Below are 20647 nucleotides of genomic sequence, written 5' to 3' on the forward strand. Positions count from 1 at the left end.
TATTATCTGGGCACGGGCGTCAGTGTCCTCATCTGTAAAGTGGGACAACAGAGCATTCCCTCGAAGCGTTGTTAGGCAGGTGAGATGAGCTGAAACATGCAAAGCCCTTAGGACACTGCCCATCACTCAGTCGGAGGGTGTGAGGGTTAACAATGATCATCACAGGAGCAGAACAGACCGAGGCTGTCTTTCTCACCATTGTGCATTCAGAACTCGGCTCAGCGCCTGGCTCCACGAATATTTGCCGAATGAACAAATTTCTAGTAAGCCAACATTTGGCTCATGCAGCTTCCTTTTGTTTTTTTTTAAGCTTCATCAACAGCTTCTAAAAAGGGCCTAGTTTATATCATCCCCATGAATTAGGTGTGGGTCATGGGGTCTCACCCCCTAGGATGGAGTCGGCTAACACAGGGTTGCTCCAGGCAAACCTCATTTCTAACAAAGATTAAAACACGGTCCTTTGTGGCTGAGCAAGGGTAAAACTCTCCACCCCAACTCCCTGCCACAGGGCACCCAAACAGGGACTTGTGGGGCTGTGGTTTCCGGTCTACCTGGAAATCCCATGTGGGACTCCGGAGCTTTGCCGCGATGGACAGAAGACCAGAGTGTGTACAGTGCATTACTGTGTATCAAAGGCTTTTGCATACATTACTTGATGGCATCATGACTAAGAATAAGGCCTGATTAGAGCTTTCAGGAGATCTTCAGCTGCAAGTCACCTTCTTAAAAAAAAATGCAATTAAGTGGAGGTTAGTAAAGGCCTCAGTGTTGGTTACAAGGCCAGGTGCTCTCCTGCAGCTCTGACGATTCACACACTCCTTCCTTCTACCAGCAGCTCTAGACCTTTTGGAGATGCCACGGACTGGAAAGGTCCCCCTTACACAGGCTGAGTCTCATCACCATGACAACCGGTGATGACACTGTATTGTCCATTCCCCTCAAGAGCAGGATCTCAGGAGCACACTGTAACCTCCTCTCCAACCTACCGACCTTTCTTTCCCTTTGATCACTATGCCGCCCACCCTGTTCCCTGTTGCCATAGTTATGAGACACCCCTGTACTTCCTCGTCTTTCAGACGCCCCATTCTCCATAGCCTTCTTTTTGGCACATAAATTTTCTCTTTCAGAGTTTCCCATTTAGCATAAATAAGTTATACCTAAGGGAAGAAGGTGATTATAGACTCAAAACAGCTCTATTCATTCATGAATAAATAAATATTTATTGAGAACAGATTATGTGCCAGACACTTATGAGACCAAGAATGGATTCCACCTGTATATTGACTCTAATCCACTGGTGTCGGCTGTCTGGAGGGCTATGTTGAGAAGGATTCTGAGGCCCATCTGGGCACCATATAAAAACTCTGTGATTAGCGATGCCGCCCAAGCCACCCGGGGCACCTCAAAAGAGAAGGTGTCCTCTGCCGCTGCTCCCTGCTATCACTCCCACCCACCCCGGCGACCCCTGTCCCCCTTCCTGCACAAGTCATCAGCACCCACACACTCCATATGCAGCCTCCACTACACCTCCTCTCGAGAGGTAGGAAAAGAAACCAGGAGCTCAGGCTCAAGCACAAAGCACAGCTCCGCCGTGTGCAGGCCGTGTGTCCCGGGGCTGCACTAACCACTGAGCATCCCCCGTCTGTGTAAAGCATGCTGAGATGGCCTCACACACTGTCCTGAGGACCACGGGGGACAGTTAACTCCATGCACTCAGCAGCTGTCCCTGACTAACCCACTTCAGCCCCTGGCTGAACAGGCTAAGCTGGGGTGCCGGGGAGAGCTGGTCCTTTCTGGGAAAGTTCCAAGAATTCTGGTGCCCTCAGAATGGCATTCTTATCTCTGGTTCCTCTGAATAATCTCCAACCAGAACTTCCTGAAGTCCCCTCACTGGGTCACTTTCCTTTGCTTCCTCTGCCAACTTTAGCCCAGATCCTCCGGCTTCAGCTCACCTGGACCAAATGCCTGTCCCTCCTTCCCTTCCTCCCTTCCCTCCTTTTTTCCCTTCCTCCCTTTTTTCCTCCCTTCCTCCCTTCCCTCCTTCCTTCATTATTTCCTTCCTCTCCAGCCAAGGTTCTATGCTGGGTGCTGAGAAATCCCTGGAACAACAAGAGATGGACCCTGCATGGTGACACTGGATTAACACTGGAACATGGGACTGGACAGGCCATTTGAATGACCAGGAAACGGCATTTCAGGCAAAAGTAATAGAGAGTGCTTGCCAGAGGGAAGGGGGTGGGAGGTGGGGCAAAATAGGTGAAGGGGACTAGGAGGTCCAAACTTCTAATTCTAAAATGAGTAAGTCACAGGAATGTAATGTACAGCATGGGGAATATAGTCAATCACATTGCAATAACTTTGTATGGTGACAGGTGGTGACCAGACTTACTGTGGGGATCAATTCATAATATATATAAATGTCACATCGCTATGTTGTACACCTGAAACTAATATAACATCAACTATATTTCAATAAAAGAAAAGAAATAGCAAGTGCATAGACCAGAAGTAGAGAAGATAAAACAGGCCAACGTGTCTGAAGAACCGGGAGCTGAGGGTGGGGTGGTGGGTGAAGAGGCAGGAGGGGTGGGCAAAAGCCAGACCCGCAAGGAGCGTGGCTGGGCACCGAGTCTGGGTTTGACGCTGATGTTGATGGAAACCTTTGGGAGACTTTGATCCGGGGAAGGACATGAGTGATGCATGAAACCAGCACATGATCTCGGCGAGTGCAGGGCAATGTTTGCTTCTCCCTGGGCACCTTAACAAATTTTAATAAAAGCCTCTTGGGCAATTTGTGGATAAAAGACAGAAAGAACAGAGATGGAAAGTGGGACCCCAAAGAATCACTGGATACACATCCCAGAGCCTATAACTCATTCTCATCAAACACTCAAATGTTGTTTCATAAGAAGGAGACGGTGGAGACAGCAGGAGGGAGCATTCACTCTCAGAAGCTCAATAACTCACATGGACCAGACATCGATTTTGGGGCCATATTTCTTCCTGGCAAGGAGTTCGGGAGCGGCGTAGGCAGGGCTGCCACACTGCGTGCTGAACGGGTCGGAGTGGCCCAGGATCCCGGCACAGTTGCTCAAACCAAAGTCTGCAAAGAGGGGAGGAAAAAAGGCTCTGAATTAGAAAACTGTGGAAGTGAAGGAGAGGGTGAGGCAGCGGGGCAGGAAACATTCTCAGGCTAACACATCGTTTCACATCCAAAAGGAAAACCAGCAGCTGGGAATCATAACCTCTGGATATGGGTCTCAAGACAAAAGAATCTCAGGCAGTGGTTCCCTCGCTGAACTGGAAACAGTTTCCATCAGGCCTCCCAGGAAAATCCAACTCGAGCTAAAACGTATGTTGAACCAAAACATATTTTCATCAAATCTTGGAAATGAGTCATCCAGAAAAAAGATAGTCTTCGCTTTCGAGGACTAAGGCAGGAAGAGAGAACACGCAGAAGTCCTTGGAGTCAGCCTGCTGGCTTCCAACTGGCCAAGTGGGAAAAAGATGAAGGAAGATCGATTTTCTCTGGCTGGCACTAGTGTCATCCCAGGTGACATGCGATCCTACCAGTTAAGAGGTGACTTTTGCGGCTGAATGTTTTCATTTCATGCAAGTCTCTTAAAAATGCTCCCAACGCATGCGGCAACATATGGTGATTTGAAGAGGGGGAAAAAATACACCCAGTGATTCAGACAATGCTGAATGTTGGCTGGAAAAATAACGCCAGAAAAGATAGCAATGAGAACCAGACTAAGTGACCTCCCAGCACTGCTTTGATCCTGGCAGCGGGGAAGAAGAAAGACGAGCCCAGGGCACCTAAAGGGTCCGTTACGCCTTTTGTGCTGTGTTTACTTCTGCTCTTACAGACTCGGCAACTGACAGGTAATTAGAGAGCTGTTAGTGTCAGGGCCTCATCTGATAGCTTTCCTCTATCTTTGTTGATCTCAGAATTAAGACCAGGGCTCCTCCTTTGAACTTCAATGTAAATATTATGGTTCTGGTCCCCAAACAGAAGACTCAGCCCACAGGGCTCAGTCAGAAAGGGGCTGTGGTCAAAGACAGGCTTCACGTCTGGACAAAACCCTCGTACTTTCTCAACTGGCAGGATTTACATCTAATTTTGTTACTGTGTTTTTCTCCTCGACTTTAACACGTCTCCACCTGCAAAGCCGTGGCTCTTGGGAAAGCTGTAGGAAAGCTCAGGAAAGGAGAAACATCGGTAGGGCGGCAGGTAGAGCTGTGAGTCCACGAAGTTACAAGATGCACCGCTAAGAGTCCTCCCGACAGTCGTTGGGTTAAGCTGTATAGTCAAAGAGCGTTTCTAAACGGAACCCCATACTTGGAACGAAGAATCAGAGCCAAGACGGGGACTGGCAAACCAACCAGGAATGCTGCCTGTTCACACACTTTTCTTTTGGGGTTGGGGTTGGAGGGGAGGGGGTGTATGATTTTATTTTTGCCTCTTAACCTCCCTCCTCCTCTCTTCCTCTGCTCCCAGTTCTTCCACTCCCACCCTCACCTGGCCCCCGTTTCCTTTCCCATCAGCCCAGTCAGCACCAGTAGGCCCCACACAACCTGCCAAAAAGGCCCTTCATGAGTCCCAAGGCTCTCTTGGATTTGTATTTTAGGAGGAGATTGCTGTTCAAAAGGATCTGAGGGCCCCTGATCTCAGGCCCCACCCCGTAGTATCACGGAAGTGGGAGAAGGGTGTGGTCGGAAGTAGAAAATCTTGTTGAGCTTTACATTGAATGGCCCTTTACAATTCCTAAAGGAAACTGAAGGAAACAGCCAACGCGTAAAGAGCGCCCTCTATGGTGAGACGGAGACATAGCACCAAGGAATAAAGATTATATTAACTGGGGCAACATTTTAAGGAAATTTTCATAAACAGTGATTTAGAGCCCAATCTCCTAGGAGCCCCTAAAAACCTCCCTTCCTAATCTCCATGGGGTTCCATTAACTCCTTCAGTTTCTTCCCTCAACTTTTGACTTGGGTCTACGACAAAGCGACAAAGCGCTTGATTTTACAAAAGGGCAGGGGAGGAGAGATAAGAGGCCAGATCACCCCCCAGGCTCCCAGGCAAGCTTGCTAACACAGCGTCTTGCCTTGTCTTAAGCACAGTTTCAAGAAGATAAATTAGCCGAGGATCTGGGGAATGAAGAAGATAAAAATCTACATTCTAAGTGACCTATGTTGACCCAGCCAAAAGGGCTTAATTTAAAATACACTGTAGAGGAATAACTGGTATGTTTCACATGCTTAATTGTAAGCATTAAAGTTTTACACATATGCCTATAATTAGAGTTGTGGAATGAGGGAGAAGTTCGCCTCCCCATAATGCCACACTGGTCTGCCTCAATTAGATTTGGTAAACACATAAGCCAATTACCACTCAATTTTCTAAGAGCTACAAAATGAATCTCAAAAAATGCCCCAACGAACGCTGTTTTGGAAAACTGAAGTGCAAAACTGTTGTAAGTTGTGGCTCTTACATTTTAAGATTACACTAAACTAAAAACATCAGCTTGCTTTTTTTTTTTTTTTTAAGGAGGGGGAACCCTGATTATATCAAATCTTATTCTGGTTAATTCTAGTTAACTTGAAACACGGCTTACATGGCTTAAGTAAATTTATTTAAATCAAATTATTTCAAAGAAAGAGAAACTATTAAGAGAAAATGCTAATAGCTATAATTAACCTTTGAATAAGCAACTAGGTAATCCCTTTGAAGAAAAGGTTCAAAGGGCTTTCAAGTTGCAAAGAGACAGTTGTGGAGGCATTTGCTCCAAATTGCCCAACCCAGGGACAAGAAAGCCCACAAGACACTGGGCCTTCCTTGCCTCCAGCACTTTTCCTTCCCTCCTCCAGCCTACTCTGTAAGAAAAAATGAGGGAATGCAGATTCTGCTAAACTAAAGGCAGTTCGCAGCTGCCCTCTGGGATGGCAGAATGTCTCTTTCCATTGAGTTGTGCCTTAGCGCTCTTGGGTTTGAGCTGGTCAGGAGAGAACTGGGCGCCAAGTGAAAAGTTCTAACAAAGGGACATCCAGGGATAGGAGCCTCCTTCCCAGCAGTTTTGGGAATTCAGGTTTCTGACACCTGGTTTCTGACATTTTGTCCAGATGAGCTGCAATGCCTATGTGGGTGCCAGTCCAGTGACTGCCAAGCTAAGAGGTGACAACTCGAAGGCACTTGAATAAAATGGTTCCTGGTATCTAAAGGGTCCCCCCACTCACCTCCAGGGGAACCGTGGGCTCTAATTCAGGTCTATCCTTCCTTCATCTTCTTTGCACAGGTCTCCTCTAAGAGGGTTTATTAGGCAACTAATCTATGAGCTACTTATAAATTCATCCGCTATTTAGAGGTTGGTTCTTTCAGAATCTTCTCAGCAATGAAAACGTCTGAGCTTTTCAACATCGTTTATTCCTTCGGACACACCTGCTCTTATAAAAGGTCACCTAAGGCTTGAAGAAAGAGAAGAGAGAGCAAGGACAGAGGCAGAGAGGGAGGCAAAGTGAGAGGAAGATGCGGGATGCTGAGCAGGAATGGAGACCACCCTCCGTGGTCTGCAGTTTGCCAGAATTACCAGCCTCCATCTAGACGATGCACAGGGAAACGAATTATTCTAACTCGTACTGGAATGTGCATCCGGCCTTCACACAGCCTGTTCTCTTACAATCTCTGCTGCTTTAGGGAAACCCTGTCACTGTCACCACCACATTATCTGAAGGCAAGTCCCAGAGCAGCCTGCCAGGGAACTTACAATCTCCTTTCCTCCATCCCTCACCCCCGGACTAGGACGTGCCTTTGTTTACGCCACAGATCCTGGAAACGAGGGCCAGAAAGACATCCTACAGGCATTTCAACGTCTGCCTTGAATGCTGCTGTATTTGGCCCTCAGGACAACGAAAATGCAATTGCAAAACAATTTGATAAAAAAAAATTCTTCAAATTGCCCAAGAATCTTTTAAGAATACATCCTATAAAATCTTTGGGGGGGGGTGGCAGGAATCAGTTTCCTCTTATTAATCTTCTAATAACAACGAGTGCGTTTATCGACACCTGTCAATGGTGCTTAATCACCCAGCCAAGGGGTCTGGTGTCCCTGCAGCACCTTGCCTGTTTCTGGGTTGGAAGCCAACTGGGATTCCAAAGAATATAACTGGTCATCTGAATGATATGTTTTAGAAAGTCTTGAGATGGTTTTCAGTATTTGCCAAACAGAATTTCCTTCTTGGGTATGAACGTTAAATTCACAAAGTTCTACTGATTCTTCTCTTTACTCCTAATATAAAGTTGTTTGAAGTTGATCAAGGTGGAAGAAACTACTTGCATTTGAGGTGGGTAAAGAAAAAAAGGAGTAAAAGATGGTGCTCACATCTGGGTATAAAAATGATCCCCTGAGAGCCTGCCAAGAGCAAACATACAGGCAAACAGAAACAGGACTCTTCTAAACAGTGAGTGTGAATTCACTTATGGACCCTGAATTGTAAACTGATGGTGACTCACTCCATTCCAGAACCTCCTTCTGATTCGTACAGACCTCTAAGTAGCCCTCCGTGGGGGTTTCTCTCTGCATGACCACCAGTGTACTACAGGGCTGGGATAAAGGGATTAAAAAGAGAAAGCAAGTCACGTTCCTCTTACTTCAGTGCCTCTGCATTCACTGAAAAGTGGAATAAGGCGTGGTCAAGCTAAGGGCAGCATTTCTGAATCAAACTATTTTCCACTATTTTTAAGAAGCTTTCTGGTGAATTCAAATGAAAAGAGCCCCTAGAAAAGTTCAGCTCCACCTGAATTAATGGAGAAGCAGAAGTTTGAATAATCCTAAGAACTAGTTTTATGTTTAAATTATTATTAAAGTTAATTTTCATTTTCAAAACTATTATTAAATATTGGAGGTAAAAGGTGATGCTCTAGAAGTATTGTCAGGGGATTAGAAATAGACCATGATAATTTTCAAAGTCAGAAAATAAATAATTGAGAATTGACAACACACCACTTGAAGGATAATCTTGCTTAAGGAAAAAAAAGTCATACCGATCAGCTTGATATTATTGTCTTCATCTAGCAGCAAGTTTTCTATCTTCAAGTCTCTGAAATAAAGAAAACCACACAACATTTCAGATAAGCACTTGAATAACATTTTGCTTCTGAAAGGAAAATGTTTAAGAGCCACTTTGAACCAACTCATAAAGCTTTCTGCCAAAACTCACGCAATCGATAAGTAAATATTTATAGAACGTGATATAAGTAATTGCTGCAGACTGAAAAAGCTACATGATTTCGGAGAAGACAGACAGCAAGGAGGGCAGAACAAACCAGTTTCTGGGAAAAGCGGGACCAACACTGAAACTTGGAAGTGAAGGAAACCGGGTTTGGGAGACGGTGGAAGTCGTCATTCCAGGCAGGCTCCGCTAGAACAGTCGGGAAATGCAAATGTGGCCACGTGTTTGTGAGTCGGTGAGCAACACCAGCCAGAGTAAGAAAGATTGAGGAAAGCAGTTTAAAAAAAAAAAAAAAAAAGAAAGCTGACATAATTATTAGTCCTACAACCTCCAAGCTTGGTGTTACCCACAAATTGGTAGGTGGTAATAAATTAATCTATTTAGCAAGCAGCTATTACAGTGGGCAGAAAAATAAACCCCAAAGATGTCAGGGTCCTAATCCCTGGTATTATGCCTGAGGACATGTTAACATGACATGACCAAAGGGAATTAAGTGCTAATCAGATGATGGGTGATTTTGATAGTGGACACTGAGCTGACTGGAGGAGGTGGGAGGAAGAAATGCACTCAGGGTCATGCTGAGTGAGGGGCCTGTGGCATCCGTACAAGCTGACTGTCAACCCTTTGAAGGCAGGAAACACGTCTGCCTTACTTACCACTGTGCCCCAGTACCTTTGCACATTCTATACCTAGTAAATATCAGTGCATCTAATTATCAAAGTGATTGTTTAGAATTCCAGAATTTAAAACTGTGGGCAAAATAATAAACCATCTACATCAATGATTATGAGCATCTTACGTTGTAGCCTCTCAACTCAGACACACCATGAATATTAAATATAGAAGAATATTCCTCCCTTCTATACACACACAAAATGCTTTCTTCCACTGTCTTGAAACATAGCATCCTTGGTCCAGTTTTTATTTTTCCCACTTGTGAATAGAGATATGGGCAAAAGAATTATTTTTGTCCTCTTATCTCTGTTGTAAGAACTAGAATAGCATGGTCATGGTAAACAAAAACAACAACTGATAGCAGGTGTCAGAAGAGCTGAGGCAGAAGGGAGCAGCTTCTAGGACTGTGGTAGCCCGGCAGAGCACGAAGTGTCCCATCTAACGGGGACAGCAGCTCACAGCTCAGTCTCAGCACAGCCACCTCCTCCTGTTTTCCAAGAGAAGCCAGAAATCTGGATTCAATCCCAATTTTTAAATGTTGGCAACAAATTCACATCTGAAACAACAATAACTACCACAATGCGTGGGCCAACCTCGCAGGCAAGATACAACCCACAGGCTACCAATTTTCAACCTCAGTATGGATGGAGGTTGAGCCTTGAAAGGACAGGAGATGCCCAAGGAAAGGGAAGAGGATGATGGGGGCGGGGGAACCAAGGATGACATCTTGGTGGGAACACTGACATTCAGAGCTGGCTGGGAGGGAACAGTCGGGGAAGTATCAGCACAGGAATGACAAGAGGCAGCATTTCAAGATGAGAAGAGTTAAGTCAAATGCAGAAAAAGACCAGCTCTGAAAACCTGACCGGAGGATTGCAAAATTGGAAGGCGGCTGGTAGCCTTAGGGTTGGACACCTGGATGAGAAGGGAGATTGCGCTGAACCTGGCAGTTGGGGAAGATAAACAGACGGTCCCCAAACCACACACACACCCATCCACCAATGGGAGGAAGAATTGTATACCTTCACTTCAATTCAAACGAAACAGTACACAGAGTACTGAAAAACTGCCCAGCCGTTAAAATATATCACATGTGTCCAAATGCAGGATGTCCCCCAGTATAAGGTGATCTTCCTCACTCTTCCAGTGGGTAGACCCTGCCCCTCAGGAGGGGTTTTGAAAAGCACAGAGATATAATTTTTAGAAATGCAATGAAATTACCAAATGATTATACTATTTATCTATAGAGCTGCACCGTCATATTCAAGATACTATAAGGTTAATATAATTAACCTTAGAAATATCACTCCCATACTCCACATTTTATGAAACAGTTTCATTCAAACTTGTCACAGGCAGGAGCAGGATGACAGACAGCATCATCACAGGGTGTTTCCAGTGTAACGTGATCTTTAGGTGGACTGGATGTTTGAGATGAAGCACTTTTCAAACCTGTGCATGATGCACTTGCTGGAAATACTATCCCAGGCATCCATTCTGAATGTCTATAAATTCACTGTTCAGTGAATTGAGTTTAGAGTCGTCTCACAAGTGCTCACAATTATGTCATATCCCTTTAGAAGTTATTATTAAAACTATATAAAATGTCTTTGCCTCCCTTTCTATTGGCTTCCTCAGGTGACTTCCAGAGTTCCCAAAGTCATCAGTGGGTCAGGTCAAGGTTAACTGGTACTTTGTTGTTGAAAATAAAATAATTGAGATTGTGCCCTCATACTGTGAGACACTTGGCAAGCACTCTGTAAGGCACCTCCTCTTCCCTGGAGATGATGGGGACAGAATATAACCTTAACCTTATATTCAAGCATATACGGTAATTCCCAGCTACTTGCAAAGACTCACAAAACAGTGTGCCAGCAATAGCCCAAACTGTGATTCTGTGAAAACTGATTATAAAGCAGCAGCACTATTTTCATCTAAAGGAGGGCCACAGTTTGTTTCCAGCAAAATTAAACCTCTTTCCCTGGGAAGAATGGAAGCCACACTAAGGCATTAAAGGAGAAATTTGGTTCAGAACAAATACTATGGAGAAAAACCTCTTAAAGACAGGAGGTAAAGGAAAGCAATTGACAAGAATAATAAAACTAAGCTGGATAATTCTGGGGCCACAAAAGCCCAGGGAACAACCACAATGATTAGAAAAATGATATAAATGGAAGGCTAAAAATAAGAGAAAATGCAGAAGAAAAAAAAATGCCCACTTTTAAAATCAGGAAAATGTCATAAAACCAGGGGAGAAAGTATTAAAAGGTAATTATTAGGCAAAATGAAAAAAATGAAACCACGGTTTATTTTCACCCGTTGCATCCCATAGTAACCTACCCCAGCCCATGGGAAAAATGCTCAGCGCAAATCTGGCTAACTGGTTGTTTACGCAGATCTTACCCTTTTGTTAAGGTTTCTAAAAGATTTCAGCAATAACCAATCTAACTGCCTAAAGGTTCCAGGACTAGTTAATGGAAAGGTAGCTACATCTGTCTCTGTACTCAATCTACCCAAATGAAAGGAACATTAGACCTCTTCTGGCTTTATTTCCACCTCCTGCTTTGTCTTTGGAGACTTACCTAGAAGGAGGGGATGGATACTTTCCTTCCAACTCTTTAGGGAAAAAGGCTCTAAAATTACATTTTTAAAAATAGTTTTCAGGGAGGGTATAGCTCAAGTGGCAGAATGCATGCTTAGCATGCATGAGGTCCTAGGTTCAATCCCCAGTTTCCTCTAAGAATAAATAAATAAGTAAACCTAATTAATTACCTTCCCCACCAAAATAAAAATAGTTTTAACAACACTGTAAATCAATTATACTTCAATAAAAAATAAAAACAAATAAAAGTAGTTTTAGCCTAGGTATCTACCCAAACAAACAGAAAACTTATGGACATGAATGTTTACAGCAGCTTTATTCATAATTGTCAAAACTGGGAAGCATCAAGATGTCCTTCAGTAGGTAAATGGATAAACAAACTGTGGGGCATCAAGCAACAAAAAGAAATGAGCTATCAAGCCATGAAAGCCATGGAGGAGTCTTAAGTGAATGTCTTTAAGTGAAAGAAGGTGATCTGAAAAGACTATGTACTGTATGATTCCAACTACATGACCTTCTGGAAAAAACAAAACTATAGGCAGTGAAAATGTCACTGGTTGCCACAGGTTGCAGGAGGAAGGGTAGAGTGAAGAGGTGGAGCACATTTTTTTAGGGTGGTGAAACTTTTCTGTATGGTACTATAATGGTGGCAACATGACATCATGCATTTGTCAAAACCCATAGAATGTACAATACAAAGAGTATCTTAATGTACTGAGTACCCTAAGGAACCCTAATGGAAACAATTAATAATAACATATCAGTATTGGTTCATCAATTGTAACCAATGTACTATTCTATTGTAAGATACTAATAATAGGTCAAACAATGTGGGAGGGAGGTGGGAACTCTGCAGTTTTGCACAATTTTTCTATAAATTTAAAACTGCTTTAAAAATTAAAGTCTATTAATTTTTTTAAGTAGTACCTGGATATCTCCCCTCTTCCTACGAGGTCAGTACTAGGCATGCTATGGTTACCACCAACTGCCTCACTCAGGATGTTCATGCTCGAGCATGCTTACCACCTGAAGTTAATTAAGAATCCATTCAGTACAGTGGGCCACTCAGACCCTCTGCCTGGCTACTCAGCAATGACCCCAAAGGCCACAGATAATACTAAGAGGCCACAGAATTGAAAGTTATTGTCTTGAATAATAAACAAAGGATGAACTTATTCTTAAGGTTTTAGTGTTAGTGTATTACCATGTAACATTAAAAAAAAAAAAATACTGGCAGGCCTCTATTATCCAGAAAGTTCCCTGTGGTCCAAGTGAAAAGCATGGGGTTTACCCTAGCTCCACCCCGAGAGCAAACTAGGTGGCTGTGTTAAGTGTCAGAGCCACCGGATGGGAAGGAAGGTTCTGACAGTTGATGGTTTGCACTTAATGATGGGGCGATGCTCACTTTTGCATTAACGCTCCTTGATTGGATTACTCACTTTGTGGTGAAGAGAGAGTAGAGGGCTCTTCCTCTAGTCCTACAGTGTGAGGGGCTCCTCTCCGTGGCAGGCAAACTTGACGTGGTATGAACTTATAACTGAAAGCCAAAGGGAAGGAATGAAAATGGTCCCTGCTGGAGAGGCAATAGCTTTTCCTTGGCCAAAAGGGAATTCCAAGAGGAGTCAGTGTTGCTGGCAATTAGGTTCTTGTCTCATCCCAGAAAGAATTCAGAGCCAAGATGTGGAGGTCAAGAAAGTTAAGCGAGTATTTATTAAGTGATGGACAGTACCCTTTCAAGGGGAAGGGCAGGCAGGCTCAGGTGAGCAGCTTCCCTGAGTTTCTTGGGCATCTGGCTACCTTGGGTGTAAAAACGAATGGGTGGAATATTCATTGGGGAGGGAAGGGCTTGGGGTCCTAGTCCTTGACTTTCATCCCAACTCCACCTATCCGAGGGGAGGAGGGGTTTTGTCCTTATTTAGTCTGGATCGGAAGTGTCATGGCCTCGGTGCATGAGGGGTACTTCTAATCTGCAAGGCTAATTTTATTGTAATGAGGGCGTAATGAGGGCATAATGAGCAAAATTACACTTGGACACTGGAAATTTCTGCCCTTTCCCACCTTTCTTTGCCTGCCTCCAGGGACACTTGTCACCCCCTAAATGTGTCATCTCTTATCAGTCCAGAGGTTCCTCCTTTCTTCTGTCTTCCCAAGGACCCCAGCTGTTCACAAGATGTATGGTTTCCTGCCATTTGGCCCATGCCCCCCCCACCTTTCTCTGTTTATATCTAGTTATCTGCCTGCTCCAACATCAGGACAAGCAAGAAAAGGGAGGGAGCACGTATGGAGGACCTGGTGACTAGGACAGTGCTAAGGGGCAGCGGTGGGAACAGTGTGTCTTGGGAACAAAGGGAAGTGGCCAGTGAAGTGGCCCTTCAGCAAAGCATGAGGAGGGAGCCCAGACCAGAGGAGGCCAACCAGAGTGCAGGTTCAGAGGCTTCTGGATCCCTTCTCTGGTAACCAGGCCATTTCAGGGAGAAATGCCTAATGGGGCTCATCATGGCGGCCCTTGGCAGACCTGACCTTGGATTCTGTTCCCTGCACTGTTTGGGGGTGGGGAGTCAGGGTGGGGAGGCATTTTTCCAGAGACTGAGAGAAGGCCCAGGGGAGAGCCCTAACCACCAGCCCTTTATTCTAGGTTATTTCAAAAGAACAAGCTCAAACAGGCCATGACTAACAATTGAAGTTCACCCACGGGCTACCAAGCACGCCTCCCCCTCCCCCCACCCAACCACTCCAAGGTTCCTTCCATTTTTTAAAAGATGGTAATCTCTAGGGTTTGGAGACTGGCTACAGTGAACTCCAATCACTGCCCTCCCAAACAGAGGGGTGGGGAGGTACCCCATTGCCCTAAAAAACACAGAGTCCCCATGCACTGTGGTTGGGGGTGGGGTGGGGAGAAGTGGCAGCTGCTAGGACCCTGCAGAGCAGAGGCAGACAGGAGCAGCACGGGGGAGTGGGGAGTGGGAGTGCGTGTGTGCACACTCACCTGAGTCTGTGCATGGGTGTGCACGTGTGTGGCAGTGCACACACTCCATGGAGGGGTACGTGTATGAGGGTGCACGTGTGTGACTATATATGTTGCATGCATGCCTGCAAGTGTGTTTGTGAGCACACGTGCCCATGTGTACACATGGGCATGCTCTGTGTGTGTGTGTGTGTGTGTGTGTGTGTGTGTGTGTGTGCACGCACATGCTTCCAGAATACTGGGCTGGGAACAAAGGAAGTTTCTCTCCTGGGCCTCACCAGGCCATGCAGCGAAGGTCGAAGGTCGGGCTACTAACAAGCCCCAGGCCTCAACGGAGAGACAGGAACTCAAGAAGGAGCCTGCGGGAGCCACCCAGGGCTGAGACCCAAAAAGAAAGTGAGGAACCAAGAGGCAGAAAGCTGCCAGGATTCCAGGGAGGGGAGAGAGGGATGGAGTGGGACCTGGAGCAGCTGGTGAGGAGCCAGCAAAGGCCCAAAGTCGGGGGGCTGGGCAAAGCCTGGACAAACAGGGCAGCCTGGGGAGGCGAGAAAGACAGGCAGCCGAGGCCAGGTCTCTCCAACGACCCTCTGACCCGCTGAGTGGCCTGGGGCAACTTGTTTAAACTCTCTGAGCCTCGGCTTCTTCTTTGGAAAATGGCATCATAAGAGGGCCGTTTGCAGGTGGAAATGAGAAAGTGGGCCGCTCCCAGCTGAACAACCTCTGAAAAGAGGTGAGAGGCTGGTGAGGTGAGGTGAGGGTAGGCCGTTAAAGATTCTAAGACAACGTGAAGGGGGAGACTCCAGAAAAGACTTGAAACAGGTGGTTCATTTGGCGATAAGCAAACAGTACTGCGAGGCACGAGCCCTCAAATGAAAGGTCAGAGAGAAGGGACTGGGGCAGGAGGCGGGAGGCTGGACCAAGCTCACAGAGGATTAGGTCTGGGGAGGAAGCTGTGCCTGTGCAGACGGCCACAAGATGGATTTCAGTAATAAGCTAAGAATAAAGCATTCAAGGAAAGTACGTAACTCCTCAAGGCAACAGGCATTTTGCAGAGGTTGAACAAGAGGTTTTTTTTTTTTGGTTAGGTTTTATCTTCAAAAGCGCCGTATTAAAACCAAGTGATTTTTTTAATCTTTGATTTATTTACAATATGAGCAATTTGGTAAAACACATGAATAATTTGTTAAGCGTGTACCTAATTTATTTATTCAAAACGAAACCTGTATTGAGCTCCTACAATGCCCCAGGAACAAATTCTGTTTATAAAATGAAACAGCTAGTCATTCACTAAAAAGATGCCACTCTACAAATCGTGACCTGAAAAATAAACAAATTGGTACGACGTCAATGAAGAGACTCCCTTGAAATTCCAGGGAGAATATGAAACATTCCAGAAAGAACATGGAACTGGCTACCAGGAAGCTTCCATGCCAGTGCTAACTCCGACACTAGCTGTATTCATTCAGTTTCCCTTCATTCATCCAACAGTCTTACTGTGTGCATGCTGGGCTGGGCACTGGGCTAGGTGGTGGCCTGTGCAGAGGACAGTTACCAAACAAGCAAGTGATCATGTGAAGAGTATTTGGAGATCAAAGTAGAATTCCGGCGAGTCTATGACAGGGGCGGTGGGGGGTGGGGTGCTTAGCCTGGAGGGCTTCCTGGAGGAGGAGCTGGGACCTGAAAGATGAGCAGAACTCAGCCAGCCAAAGACAGCAAGGCCAGTACAAGCAGAGAACAGCTGTGAGGCCTTGAGTACACAGAACTCGGCCTCCGTGGATAAAATGAATGAGGTAGACTGAGTAGTAATCACAGCAAACACGTACTCAGTACTTACCAAGGGTCCCAGTGTTAAGCACTTTACATGAATTGACTCATTTAATCCTCACAACAGCCACGTGAAGTGGATAATCCCTTATCTCTATTGTGTAGCGGTGGAGAGAGAGGCACAAAAGCCTAAGTGATCTGCCCAGGGCAGCTTCTAAGAGGCAGACCCGGCATGTGGACAGACGCAGGCGGTCTGGCTTCGGAATCCACACGGCTAACCACTGTACATCACAATCCATAAAGTTGTGGGGCTAGAGCTCTGTAAAATCTATTTCCCATCATGTTTTTTCAAGCCTAATTAAATGAAAAGCCTTTGATCTATATAATCAGCACTTCCAGATAGGTGCTCAGGCCCTGGGATCTCCAACAGCCCCTGGGTGTGAGCAGAAGTCACTCCCTTCTCATCTGACTTCCCCTCCCTCCTCTCTCCGAGAAAGCCTGAGTTAAAAGAACTTCTTAATACCCCACCAGTACAGGTTTGGGCCTGCTTCTTGTCAGGCCCTCGAGAACAAAGAAGGGTCCCCTCTCTTGCCCTGCATTCCTCCCACGTGCAGAAGGCCCTTTCCCAATGTTGATGAGTGAGGAAGGTCATGGCCCTGGGAGCGGCCGCGATGACACACAGCCAAGCCCAGGCTCCGGTTCCCTTTGATCATATGTCATTCTTTCTCTCCCAGTCCTTCGGGCCCCCATGGCTTGTCTCTTCCTGCTTAGGGACAGTGGTATTGTGGTACCCTGGTATGTTTTGTCTGCATAGCTTGATTGGACCTTGTTATTCTGAATGAACAAATGAATCTCAAATTAGCCTCTCAGCAGAATCAGCATTCTTGATGATGGATGTTAAGAGTCAACGGTCTACCTAGATTAGGGGACCATCAGATTTTGGCACCCTGCTGGGTGAGCATGGTTGAGAAAAGAAAAAAAAACTCATTAGATTTTTAAACTCAAAGTATCTCAGGCAATCCAAAAACGATGTAATAAAGAAGTTAAGACCATACTCTAACTTTGCAGAAGTTAAAAACAGCCCTATTGCAGCAAAAGACACAAAAGCTATGGCAGGTCCAGTTTAAAACGAAGTTCTCTGCCAGCTAAAGAAGTCTGCTTTATAGACGTTTTGTTTTCTTTTTCCCCTTCTACTTGTCATAGTTACATGATTTTTAAAGATCTTCTTCCTTTAAATGGTATTTAAATAGTTCCATATAGATAATTAAATATTTAGATTTAATTTCACAGGAAATGAGGACTCTGCTATTAAGATGCATTAAGTTGACGATGACATGACGATATGGTATCAGCCTAATCGGGAACTTTTAGAGCATCCTCTAATACACACAACCAAACACCCTTTAAATCACATAATGTAGCCAAATTCATCCTAAATCCTTTCGGATGATCCGATCTGTGTGCTCAGAAATCTGCCTGCTGGGGACTCCGGGACATCTCTGAAATGCTATCTAAATTCTCTTACTCATTTGAAAAATCTAACCTCAAAATAATTTATGAAATTCATTCCACCTTTGCAGCACAAAGGAGAAAATTCTCCATCACTAAAAAGGGCTACAGGATATAACCAGCAGGGAGCCAGATATGTCTACTAAAAATTAGTGGTATAGAACTTTTCAAAGTCAAGATATTCCATGTAAAGCCACTCATGAGTCTATTCTAAACAAACGTTGTCCCGTGAGGTTTCAGCCACCTAATCACTTGTATCCGTGTGTGTTGACACTCATTAACTTGATTTCTAGCGAGGAAAATGAAGAACTCCTCTGAAATGACACCTAGATTTCCAGTCTTCCCTGACTGGGAGCCCCAGACCTCCCCACAGTGTCCCGCTAAGACACAGGACCTGAGGCTTTGCCAGGATTGGCTTATGAATATATTTCCAAAGAGGGAGGAAGAATTAGAATGCTGGAGAGCAGAGAAAGAAAAGGCACACCATCTTTGCTATCAAAACATTATTAAATTCATTCCTTTGACATTCTGACAGTAATTGCGCTGACAGGGATTGGATTTTTGTTAAAATTACTTTAAAAGGGTGTTGAGAATTTCCTGCAGGAGGGACCAGCCAGCAAGGCACAGCCTTCACTGGCTTTTCCTTTGTCGTCCTCAAAATCTTGCGAAGTCCAGTGTGCATCTGACTTTTGACAGCAGGAAACCCTTGTAATAACACCCTGAGTCCCTCAGAAAGCTCTTCCCCTGGTTCTATTTTCCGCCGTGACCTGCGGAGTCAGTAATCCAAGCTGATTCATTCGTGAGGTTTCTGCCTTTGTCATCTTAATCAACGGAGACAGAACCAGGCACTCTGACGACCATCATTTTCCTAATAATGGCAGAACTATGACACGGCAGGTTACACAAGGGTATTGTTGGAAAGAGCCAAAAATAGTCTTATTCACTTCAAATTTCTGAATGTTCCCTTCCTTGTGGATCGAAACTCAAAGAGTTCTAATGAGGCGTGATTTCGTGACAATATGTGTGACTAAAAATACGTACATGGAGAGGTTGCCTTACCTTGGTGAGGAAATGATCTGCTTGAATGGCGCCTGGCCAAGGCTGGCTCCTGGAAAGCTCTGAGCCCCAGACCTCCCCACAGTGTCCCGCTGAGACACAGAAGCCTCCCCTACTGTGTCCCCCTGAGCCCAGGACCTCCCCCACAGTCTCCCTCTGAGCTCAAGACCTCCCCACAGTGTCCCCCTGAGACACAGGACCTTCCTCATTGTGTCCCCCTGAACCTGGGACCTCCCCTACACTGTCCCAGGTTCTAGCACAGAGGGCAGATCATCCCCTAGTGCCAACCCCACTGGTAGAGAGACAGCCCTCTCCACCTTGAGTTCTTCTGATTAAAGACTTGGAAGCTGCATTCTCACTGATCAGAATATGAATGGCTTTCAAACAGATAAAAGGCACCATTAAGAGTTGAATTTTTAAAAGACATGTTTCCTCAAAAGGTTAAACTTTGGAGTCTGCCCTGTGATACAGCCCTTCCACACCTAAGAGTAGAATTCCCCAAAAGAAATGAAAACATACGTTCACACAATAACTTGCATGTAAATGTTCATGGTGGCGTTAGTCACATCAGCCAAAAGGTGGAAACAACCCAAATGTCCATCAGTGGATGAACAGATAAACAAAATGTGGATTATCCAGAGAATGGAATGTTATTCAGTCATTAAATGAAGGAAGGACTAATAGACTGCAACAGGTATGAATCTTGTAACATTATGTTATGTTCCTTATGTTCCCAGCCATAAGGAACCACATATTGTTTCCATTTATATGAAATGTCCAGAATAGGCAAATGCATAGAGACAGAGAGATTAGTGGCTACCAGGGGCTGGTCAGAGGGGCAGGCATGGAGGCTGACTGCTAATGGGTATGGGGTTTCTTTGGGGGGTTGATGGAAATATTCTAAAAAAATTTTTTTTCTTGGGGGGTAATTAGGCTTACTTATGTATTTATTTATGTAAAGAAGGTACTGGGGATTGAACCCAGGACCTTGTGCATGCTAAGCATGCACTCTACCACTTGAGCTATACCCTCCCTCTTTTGAGCTATACCCTCCCCCTCTGAGCTATACCCTCCCCCCTTAAAATTAAATAGTGGTGATAGGTGTACAACTCTGTGAATATGCTGAAAACGACTGACTTGCACACTTTAAAATGGTGACTTTTATAGTATGTAAATTGTATCTCAATACAAAATATTTTAAACACGTGTGTGCATATATATATATATACACACACATATATATAATTTCCTTCCTCTTGATTTTTAAGTGAGAATCAATTAAACATCAGCCCTAATCTTTCTCAACAACTCAGAGTAATTATCAATTATAATTCCATGAAGGAAGAACAATGCATTTATTGGTGAAGTCAACACTTTCTTGGGAGGAAAAGAGGGCACTTTCCTTTTTCATTTTACTGTATTGTACTGATTTTATTTCACTCTAGCATGAGAAGTCGGTACCCACCACCAATGGCAACACTGCTAAGAATCCTGTTTCTGTTCACTTTGCCTGCAAAGCTCCTGCTCAGGAGGAAGCAGGCTGTTGAAAAAAAAAAAAAAAAGGTTGATTTTCATAATAATTTGCAAGGTGGGTTTGGCTTATGGGGAACATCCCTCACTTTCAAAAGCAAGTTCACAATTCAAATGGTGATTCAATTCAATTGAATAAAACAGCTATTGAACAAAAACCATATGTAAAGCAAATACAATGAAAGCACCATCACTCAGTGAAAAGCCATTTCATGCCATCTTAACACTGATGCTTCTTTTGGGCACCTGAGTAACTGTTCTCATAACTTTACAAATAATTATAAGAGCAGCCAACACTTAACAAGTCCGTAACTAT

The 20647-nt window shown here is 44.7% G+C and overlaps 1 protein-coding gene across 1 annotated transcript in view; it reads right to left on the minus strand.

Moving 5' to 3' along the window:
* HUNK (hormonally up-regulated Neu-associated kinase) overlaps positions 1-20647 on the minus strand; it is a 101795-nt gene that overhangs the window by 40930 nt on the left and 40218 nt on the right. Inside the window, exons 3-4 of the mRNA XM_032476426.1 lie at positions 8043-8098; positions 2968-3103 (exon numbers count right to left, since the gene is read on the minus strand). Coding sequence (XP_032332317.1) covers positions 2968-3103; positions 8043-8098 — 192 coding nt within the window. The remainder of the gene's footprint in view (positions 1-2967; positions 3104-8042; positions 8099-20647) is intronic.

The sequence above is a fragment of the Camelus ferus genome, chromosome 1 (assembly GCF_009834535.1).
Source record: "Camelus ferus isolate YT-003-E chromosome 1, BCGSAC_Cfer_1.0, whole genome shotgun sequence".
NCBI lineage: Eukaryota > Metazoa > Chordata > Mammalia > Artiodactyla > Camelidae > Camelus > Camelus ferus.